Raw genomic sequence first — 10,766 nt, forward strand, 5'->3', positions numbered from 1 at the left:
CGACTGTTTTGAGTTCGTGGGCGAAATCTGGATAATAGGAAAGCATCAATAGTAATGATAAATTAATTGAGATATTAACATGCTTTGAACTGATCGTACTCAGATAAGTATCATCAAATCTGCCTGACTTCAATCTGACATTTTATGTTACCGAAAACACTACCACTATATTTTTGACGAAACACGTGTATGATGTTTTGAATCCACTTGATTTTTTAATAGGGAACCCCAAAATAATTAACTGCTGCACATCATTTTGCTACGGTACCACACACCACCTACAGCGGGACAGAAGACAAACTTTTTATGACCAAATCATATGTTCAGTGGACGACTCTAAATGTACAACATAATTACTCTTTGCATTTTCAATAGTGTAACCCTTAAAGGCCTCATTTTATAGGCAGGATTTTTCCAATGGGTATGTGGAATATACAGTATTCTCAATGTCTGCGGAGATATCCCACCATTGAGACATTAAACGCCCATGCGTTTATACAATGATAGCCACTTCCATATCGCCTTTAATCACTTTTAAGTGTAGCATCGTCTCAGTACTGTGGAGATCCACCGTTGACTTTTGGCCATAATATCATCGGGCACATCCAGTGGGGCCAAGGGAAGCCTTTTCCTTTGCTATGCATATACATCAAGGTAAGCCCCTTACTACGATTTTGTGTCTTTATATACATCCGCCCGCAGCATCTGGCATTCAGAAATTATTACTAAAAAATGGTAACCAACAGCTTAAAAACTTGTTGACTTTCCCCAAAAACCCGACGAGCCAAAGAACCTGATCATATCATTATACACATCTTCTTTCGCTTTTACACTCCAGATAAAGTCAAGGTGGCCATATGAATCAAGATATAACAATTCCGGCTTGGAATTCAAATCCTTGAGTATGTGCTTCACATCTGTTACATCTGCCAAGGCATCATTCCCACCATATCCCATCCATAGTGGCAAAGACTTTGGTATGTTTGCAGTATCGAAAGTGGGCGGTTTGAAAACACCGTACTTTTTCAGGTTTCCTAACAATCCATAGTCATACATGGCAAACTTACCCTTTCGGATCACTGTGAAACAGAAAAGCAGAAGTGGAGATTTACTAGAAGGATTCTTGAGTTCAAAGAGAAGTAAACATAAATTCAGTTAAGCTTTACTCTGAAAAAGATGGTTCAAATTCTTTAACGACGATGGATGAGGTTCATATTGAAGATAGAAGTCCACTCGTGAATTGTTGAAGCAGCAGTTTTTCCCTGCAAAATTTTGGAAATAAAATAATATCAGAAAAACCAAACAATTTCATTTGAGGAAATACAATTTGAATGTAGCAAGAATGCATTATGAGAAAAAATACCATATGATGCACCCTTGAGTATCAGTTCACATTTGTGTTTGTTAATGTAACTACATTTCATTTCTAAATTTCTAGTCTCAGCTGTTTTGGCATGCAATCTAGAAATTACAAACTCACTTTCAACTAGATAGGCAGTTTTCAGTCTGCAGTATGGCTTCTCAAAACTATCACACTAAGAAATGCTGTATATGCATATCAATAATTCTACCTGCCAATTCAATGTTGAATTTATGAAACATGCAACAGAGGAATTAGATTCAGAAGTGAAGAATCTTAATGGAAATTTTTGTGGCATACTGTGAGGGGGGGAAGGGGTGTATGAGTTCTGCCATCTATAAAGTTAAGTGTGCTATAATTAGAATAGAGAAAGAAAATTACTGAAAGACATGCTTTAGTTTATGAAATCATGTACCCAAATGGATATATATTGGTTTAAATGGTTCAACAAGTGCAGATTAACATCAACGTATTTTGTGGTAATGTATATGGATCATGGATGTAAAGCTTATTAGTTTGAGACCTCCTGAAATAAAAAATAAGAAATGACAAGGATATGAAGGCACATATGCTGGCAAACAGCTAGAAAGTAGTAAGACATTGCTTCTTCCTCTATGAAGCAAAACCAAATTAAAATTTTGGCATTACTACCCTGGTTTAAACTTACATTGAAAAGGAAAGCAGTGGCATAAAAATGAAGAATCACATGCGCATTAATAAAAGAGAGAGAGACCTGTAATGGCATTGAGCAAATCGGAACAGTCCATATCATTGCAAATAGAATCCACAACGTGAACGCTGAAATCGCTGAAGAGTGAATACAGCATGGAAAAGTTTATAAGCTGTTTAAGTAAAAAAGAAGTACTATTTCATACATTTAAGTTGATTATAAATTATCATAATCTGACCTGCGAAAATTAAGCTGATGAATTCCCATAGCCTTGAGCATCTGCAAAATTGGGTTACGTTAATTAATACTCCCTCAACAAATTCCAAGGACTTAACCTTGTAAAATACAAGATATTTGTGGATAATAAGACATGGGTGTCAACAAGAACCTTGTCTTTCAGTGAAGTAGCTGTGTTACCTCCTTAACATTTTCATTCTTTGTTGCCTAAATGTATTTCTAAAGCAAAAATAAGGCTATTTTGGAAAGTAATCTACCTGATCAATTTGGGAAGTAATCTACCTGATCAAGATGCGTGCTGACCAATCTAAGTACAAATTGAGAACTTATGTGACCCAGATAAGATATTGGACAAAGAAGAGCAGCAGCTTCAACCATGTCCACTATATCAGGCTGTGTGAAAGCAGCTAGAGCCATGATAGTACCCTGTGAAGCAGTTACAAAGATTGAGTACCTAGTAAGCAGCAAACAATTGGAGACTAGGGAACAAAATGTCAGTCACAGATTGAAGGAAGATATCAGAACCTGTGAATGGCCCACATAAAAGATTTTGGAGCTTGTTGTTTTGTAGACATATGTAATCATTTCTGAAAGGTCATATAGCGCCAGTTCTTGCCAACTCCAGTCCCAGAATTCCTGCAACACAAAACAGGCCCATACAGCCATACTTGTTCACAAGTTTATAGACAACATCACACGTGCACGGAGACCAATAAGAAGATATGACAGAGGGACTTATTGGAATAGAAAAATATAGAAAATAATGGGATGGATTGGAAAATGCAAGATACATATGGACTAATAAGGTTGCCCTCAGCGCAACTGTAAGGTTGCCCTGTCTGTCACAGGTTCGAATCAGGGAAAGAGTCTCCATGCATGTTGGGGTAAGGCTGCATACATCTGACCCAATGCAGACCCACTACGGCGGGTGCTCCATGCACTAGGCTAGCCCTTTAGATATGGACTGATGGGGCAGGTAGACAAAGAAAATGGTGATGATTTCATAAAAATAAATTTCAATTACATGTGGCAGGATTGAAGACATCTCTATACATGGACTGATAGGGCAGATATACAAAAAAAAATAGATACGAGTTTCTAGACTTAGACTCTGATCATACTCAATTATATAGAGTGTACATACAAACTAAATATGTGGTGTACAAGTGGCCAAGGAATATACATTTAGACTTCTAAATGTTCAGATATCACAACAAGATTCTAGAAACCAGACAAATAAGTTCTACTTTCTTTTTTCATTTTCTTTTTTGTTACTTTTGTTTTCCCTAGTTGGTAAATTCAAATCATTTCATTAAAAGCTCAAGTTACAAAATCATGATCCTATGTCTTGCTACCATAAAAAGATATATATTGATGTGACGACACATGATGATTAGCATGTGCAACACGCATGCTTACATATTTCTATTATTTATAGTTTTAGACTAGTAGTTTGTAGCTTCTAATTAGGATTTAGGAATAGAGTTTGGTTTCTATAGGTTTTATTGATTGTTTATAAATATCATTGTAAACAAGAGATGATCAGACTTGATTTATTATTAGATTGAATTTATGAAATTCGTTTTTATTCATTAAACCCTAGTTTTGGGTATTTTTATACATTGTGTATCTATTGTTCTTGCTTCCGCGACAAAAATACATCATATATCCCTCAAGTTACCCAAAAAAATATCTCATTTACACAGAAAGTCAATAAAACCCACTCCCTCAAAGCTTGGACAAGCGCTATCCCAATCAAACAAGGCCTTCAATAAGATATATGGTTTAAGTGCCTACAGCATGTATCGTATAGGGTGTGTTGTGGGCATGACAAAACCTGTCAAAGGCATAGGGTGTTCTCCAAAAAGTTTTAGTCTCTATGGCACGTCTAGTATCTCCTGCCTGTTCAATATTGGGCAAAACAAATTAGCATATAATTTTGAGGGAAGTTCAGTAGAAAAACTAAAAAAAGGCTCAGTTCTATGGGGAAAAACTCTTTGCAAAGCTAACAGACAATGCGCACATACCAAAGGAAATCCTTGAATTAATAAAACATAATTTTCCAATAGCATGCGAGACGAAGGCCCAACTAATGTCAACAACATTTTCAAATAAAACTGTCCGCGAAATCATAAAGAATAAGAGTTGGACTGTCGAGAGATCTCTTTTGGAATCTAATTATAATAATATCAACATCTCGGTCTTGTGACTTTGTGAGTGAGACTCCCCAATCCAGAAAGTGGAACTGAGGGTGAGGTTGTAAGGGTGGCATCTTTTGAAAATATTTGACGGTATTGGAAACAAACCAGGAAATTCGCCCAACTGTATAGTACAGACACACACAAACAGAAACAGAAGCAGTTTGTGTACCTTGTCTTTCTTGGAAAAAGTAGTGTGCCCATGGCTCCAATGGGTGCCTCGTACATTGGCAACCCACACATCAAAACCACTATCTGCAAGGATGAAACCCAGTGACTGCTCGACGGAATTTAGAAACCATGAATCTCCTGCCTGTTCAATATTGCAGAGTTATCAGCTCAAATGCATTTTTTTTCTGGGAACACCAACAGTAATAACAAAAAAAAACATAATGAATTAATGAGGGATGATCACCTGGAAAAGACCATGCTGAAGGAGAATTGGAGGACCATATGGTTTGACTTTTCCATCCTTTTTACGAGGAGAAGAAACTCTTTGCAAAGCTAACAGATAACCATCCTTCGTTTCAACCTTAAAAAACACAAACAATTATTTTTACTTTTGAATTGAAAATATAATTTACCAAGGAAGAGAAATGTTACGGTGTGCTCGGTGCATGGATAGCCAGAAGGTTGGATTAGTTGTGCGCATAGACCCTCGTTTTGTGACGGTGATCGACGGCTGAGATTCCATTCTTTGGACGATGCGACGATCTTAAATAAGAAGAAAGCGACCGCAACCACCAGTCTTCTCTCCATTTGGGACAAGTGATGAGCGAAACTGTCCGCGCATTTTATTTTATTCGTCGCAAACTCACACGAGAGAGAATTTTGGAATCTATTATAATAATACAAGTGAGATGACACGAGGTGTTTTGTTGGAATTATCAAACTACCACGTATGAGTGACAGGGCAGAAAATATCTCCACATTTAATAATAGATTATATCGGGTATCTTGTGACTGATATCGACATTTTTTATATCTCTGTTATCGCTCATATATCGGTGTAGTGTTTTCTGATATGTCGGTAGATATCAACGTCTCGGTCTTGTGACTTTGTGAGTGACTCTGAAAACCAGAAAGTGGAACTGAGGAGATGAGGTTGGTGTGGTAGTGTTAATACTTCATAGCATAGTACAAAATATCAGAATATAGGTATTTATCGATATTCAATTTCTGGATATGTATCGTGAATATATTTTTCTTTTTGAAAATATTTGACATTATTTTATATACAAATATCATTGATATATCTAAAATATCGATAAATATCGTAGATATTATGGATATTTCTTGATATATCATGATACATTATTTATATTTATTTGAAATATAATAGTAAATATTAAATAAAATTATTATATACACAAAATATCAGATCTATTAACTATTTTGGATGTTTTAATTATGTAGTATTTTATCATTTTGTGAATGCAATCGCGTGATATTTATATATTTTTATTGAGAAATATTATATAGATAGATATCTCCAAATATTTTTTTCGCCAATATAAATTCATTCGAGTATATTCTGCAAAATGAAAAAAAGTTATTTTATAAAACCCAGGGAGAAAAAAAAGGAAAATTGCAAAATGGTTTGGCGGTTCAGCTGGTTTGTTTAGGAGAAAAAGTATGTTGATCAGGTAAAAGAAGAAAAATAAAGAAAGAGGTAACTAGTTTAATCTGTCTGGTCGTCGTCACTTGTCACTTTGTCAGGACAGATTTCTTAGGTGAACTAGGAGAGTTTTTGTCTTTCACCTGTAGAATCCAATCGTTTAAAAAGTTAGGGCCTCGCCAAATTACAGTAGCTGTACAATTTCCTGAGTAGAGATGGTAACTGCCAAATGGCTTGAGCATCTAGACATGCCTCGCAAGAGAAGCAACAAATTGATAAATGACTATGACTAGAAAGCAAGATGACTGTAGAAACCCTTTAGAATCTTCTGACATGCATAATTATGGTACGTATGGAGAGACTAGAATGATGTATACCTGTAAGTCTGTAACTCAATGCCAGAGAATGGCATCCTTCACGATAATGCTGACGCGTGTGCTTGTTAGTGAAGCGGACATCTTTGCAACAAACCAGTTCTCAGCTGGATGATGGCACCTAAAAGTGCATTCTACTCCACATAATAAAAATGTACTTCAAGACCAACAACTATTCATATAATGTATATCATCAACCAAGAGTCACAAGTCACACAACAGAGGCTTCAAGTTCAGGTTCCAGTTCTAATTTTAGCAAGAAACAATAGTTCCATAACCTCAAGGCCCTATGCCATCTTTTTTACAACTACAAAATAATATGATGGCGTTTTTCCTCCAAACACAATGTAACAGCACATTGTTCTTCTCCAAATGCTATGTTTCCAAAAGCATTTTCTCCACATGCTAAATTACATAGTAGAGTACTATCCTTCATTACTGCTTGTAGTGATGAGCTATCGATATTATGGTATTTTATCCATCTTAATAGATAAAATCAAATTTTGATAACACAAGGCAATTTATAATTTTATCTGTGAATAGCAAATCAAATTTCCTTGTGTGGTTGGATCCAGATGGATTTGAACCATCAACCTCTCAATTAAGAGCGCTCTTACCATTTTGAGCTTATGAATCCATGATAAAAACATATTCCCAAACATGTTGAAGACAATATAGTTGTAACTAAACGACATGGGTGTAATGTTCTTCACCTTATCCATCCGCTTCCCTTGGCTCCAATCCTGCAAAACTCCCAAAACACCAGCTCCCTAAACATCATAACCTGCTTACCTTAGAGAGAAGTAATGGAAGAATGTTGAAGCCTCAGTTGCAAAGAAGGATGACAGACCTATAGACAGAAGTGATCCAGCCTAAGTAAAACATAATTCAAACCCAAAGCAACTAAAGTTTATAACAGAACAAAGCAATAAATCACATATAGTAATAGTGGATTGTCTCTTTGCAACTCTAAATCACCCCATGCATTTTCTTTGCCTAAACACCAAGTCAAAACTGTTCACATTAAAAAAGAACTAACAAAATGTGACTAAAATAAATCAAAAGATATACCTTCTTTAACAACTGTGACCTCCGTTTCATAAGGAACTCCAGGGTTAGTTTTTCATGTTCCGAACATTCCTCTAATGAGAATAGGTACCTAAGCATTTACAAAATAGTATGTCATACGCACTAGTAAATTATAATTATCCAAAAAGAAAAAGATAAATGAGAGAGAGAGGAACCAGTTTAGAGTATGACACAAATTTCACCTTTTGTCATACCTTCATTTCCCACATGTCAAGCATATTGGATCTGTTTGAATTCACATGAACCATGTATGTCCTAGACCACCACAAATTTCACCTTTTGTGTCATACCTTCATTTCCCACACAAGGTTTTTTGCTGCTAATATAATTGAAATATGTCCTAGACCACCACGGACTTCTTTGCTTTTTTTTGCTTCAATACTAACAACAAAGACATGAACAGAAGATAGTAACAACTTGTGATTTTACCATTCAGTATATGCTTCATCAAGGTTGACTCTAGAAGCCACAAAGTTGATATATACATATGAGATATCAATATAAGATAGGTACAAATGTACCAGACCATAAATACGAAGTATTATACATAAAAACACATCACTGATACCTTTTCCATGTCTCAAAACTTCAAAAGTATCATAAGTGGTTCTCCAGCTATTTCCTACCTTAGCACCCCCAAAGATCAGGGTACATGTCCCCCCTTCAACAATATAATGGACAACCCATTAGAACCCCACACTAAATATATTGATAAGTACAATCCACTTTATATTTATCAGGCGGTTCTTGGTCGGAGAGGAATTGGTAACCCACCCAGATTCGTGCAGAAGGTTGTGCTGTTCCTAGATTAAAAATGAAAATTACAGGTCCATAAGCAATGCCTTAAGAGCGACAAGTTCCAATTTATGGAATCAATATGAAACAATCTAAGAAAAAGCATGCTTACAAAGGCTAAGTTTATAATCCAAATAGAGAATAACATGAATCGATTCTAGAATCCATGTATAACCCCTGGATCAAATTATATTCCTAGCTTAAGAACCATGCACATGAGTAGAAGTCTAAACTATATGGATGGATAGTGTATTAGTATATATAATCTAGGCATCTAGCAAACACTAACATGGTTGAAAATACCCAACAATTGGCCGTTAATCATAGGTGTCGTCACAGTTATCATACTTCAAATAGTTGAGCATATAATCAAAGTAAAGAAGACAAATAGTTCGAGTTGATAGACACTAGATTTTACCTTATTAAGTGAAACCAAATCATACAGAAAAGTGGAATTACTTGCTCATGAAAAAGGGATTGAAACACCACTTGTGATTTGTAATGTCTGACAGTCTGAGGCTGTTTGCAATGCTTTGAGTGCTCACATAGGGTACTTGTTGTTTTTTTTTTTTATTATTTTAGGCCAAATCATATGTTTTTCCAATGAAAACTACGATAAGTAATAATAGACGAATTAGGATTTATGTGTAATAGAATTTAGAAATAGGATTGAGTTATATTTTCGGCAGTAAAACTGACCTGGCGGGAACCATAGAACAGTTAACAGTCCGAATGTACATCACTCCTTGTCACACACGAAGAAGAAATCAAGTAAAAACAAAAACTAAATCATTAGTATCTTTCAACAACCCTGAAGCAGAGAGCAAAATCATTGAAAAGGAACAAAGAGATGTTGATTAATTACCCAGAAACAGTAGAGGGGAGTTGGGGACACTTGATCAAATCCCCACTCTCTTCGCGCCAATAACTTCTGCGAGTGCGTGGTCGAGAAGGATGTTAGTTATGGGATTGGCACCTTTGGCAAAAAGACCCCGCATGCCTATAGTTCTCATATCCACGGGCAGTTGGAGCGAAATCGCACAATCCACCGCATCGGTTGCCGCCATATCCTATATCCAACGGTAGGCAGTTGCCGCTGAATGAATGAATATATATATATATATATATATATATATATATATATATATATATATATATATATATTTTTACTTTAAATTTTGCGTATTAAACACACACGACATATGAATACCTCATTTTCTTCTTTAAAACCCTTATTTATATACTCCAAAAACAACACCAAAATCATGACAAAAAAAATGTACAATCAAAACATAATTTTGCTATCTCGCAGTAAATATTTTCATATGCTATAAGAAAAACTTGTGATCAAATTAATAAAGAAGAGTTTTGATAATTAACACAAGCAAATACTCCATTTTAATGAACATAACCATCTCGCGGTAATTAATTTTTTTTACAGTGGCAATTAAAAAAAAAATTAAGAAAAAAAAACCCACATCAACCACCTTCCGTGGGATATGAAATCTCGTGGCAACCCAATATCGTAGATTGTACAATCTCGCACTTGCCGTATATGTTTTTTATGTGATCAATGAAAGAGTGCTAGTACCTTTAAATTGGTCAAAGGAGTGCCAATTCTATAAAATAATATGTCAATAGGCGTTATTAAAAGGGTGCCAATTTTATAAAATAAGGTGTCAATATGCGTTATTTATAAGTATTGGTCCAGCACAGACACATCATCATTAGGCACGTGTTAAAAGCCAGCTCATCTTATCTACCTTAAATAAGGCCCGTAAGGATTTCAGTTGTAGTCTGTGTTCGAACTAGGGGTGGGCAATGGGCCGGGTCGGGCTAGCCCGATCCTAAACATTTAAAGCTTTTCAATTATTAAAGGGTCGGAGGCCGTGGCCGGGTCATAAGTCTAAATTTCAAAGACCAGTTTTCTACCCTAAGCCCTCTTTAACAGCTTTTAGGGCGGGTCGGTCCAGGGTCTATATATTTTCTTCTTTTCGCATGACGTTTTAAAACTCACTTATATTAAAAAAATTTCAAAGATTTGCAAACTCAAAGTCCCACCACTTTGAAATTTGAATAACAACCAATCTAAGTAATAATTTCGATAAGTCCAATAATTTAAAATGCATATCCACAATCTAATAAACTGAAGACATAGAGACTCATATTTATATTTCAAAATTATAGTTAAAATGCACAAGACATATTTTGGAATGAGCTTTCATCGACATAAATATGTTATTTTCAGACTCAAATCTCACCAAAATTACATTTAACATGAAGAACACAAAGACAAATAAGAGTATGGAATGAGTTTTACCGACGTCAATCTATTTTTCATTAGGCTAGTGCCAGGAGTCTTCATTATTGTTTTAAGAACCAGGTTAGATAGGAAGTCAGGGTGGTGCAGACGTGAGTTATGAGA

General features: G+C 35.5%; 1 protein-coding gene and 1 long non-coding RNA gene across 2 annotated transcripts; both read right to left on the minus strand.

Moving 5' to 3' along the window:
- Positions 1 to 343: 343 nt before the first annotated feature.
- Positions 344 to 5,311, minus strand: LOC147520623 (lipase 1). The gene is made up of 9 exons (XM_086592162.1): positions 5,069 to 5,311; positions 4,881 to 4,997; positions 4,638 to 4,778; positions 2,793 to 2,903; positions 2,550 to 2,693; positions 2,269 to 2,309; positions 2,094 to 2,167; positions 1,167 to 1,262; positions 344 to 1,079 (listed from the first exon to the last, which is right to left on the minus strand). The coding sequence occupies exons 1-9, from the start codon at positions 5,222 to 5,224 to the stop codon at positions 748 to 750; spliced, it is 1,212 nt and encodes a 403-aa protein (XP_086448288.1). The 5' UTR covers positions 5,225 to 5,311; the 3' UTR covers positions 344 to 747.
- A 734-nt stretch (positions 5,312 to 6,045) lies between these two features.
- LOC147520624 (uncharacterized) lies at positions 6,046 to 9,344 on the minus strand. The gene is made up of 3 exons (XR_015212742.1): positions 7,729 to 9,344; positions 7,529 to 7,616; positions 6,046 to 7,307 (listed from the first exon to the last, which is right to left on the minus strand). It is a non-coding gene; the product is annotated as an uncharacterized LOC147520624 (long non-coding RNA).
- Positions 9,345 to 10,766: the final 1,422 nt, after the last annotated feature.

The sequence above is a fragment of the Coptis chinensis genome, chromosome 2, assembly GCF_015680905.1.
Source record: "Coptis chinensis isolate HL-2020 chromosome 2, ASM1568090v1, whole genome shotgun sequence".
Lineage (NCBI taxonomy): Eukaryota > Viridiplantae > Streptophyta > Magnoliopsida > Ranunculales > Ranunculaceae > Coptis > Coptis chinensis.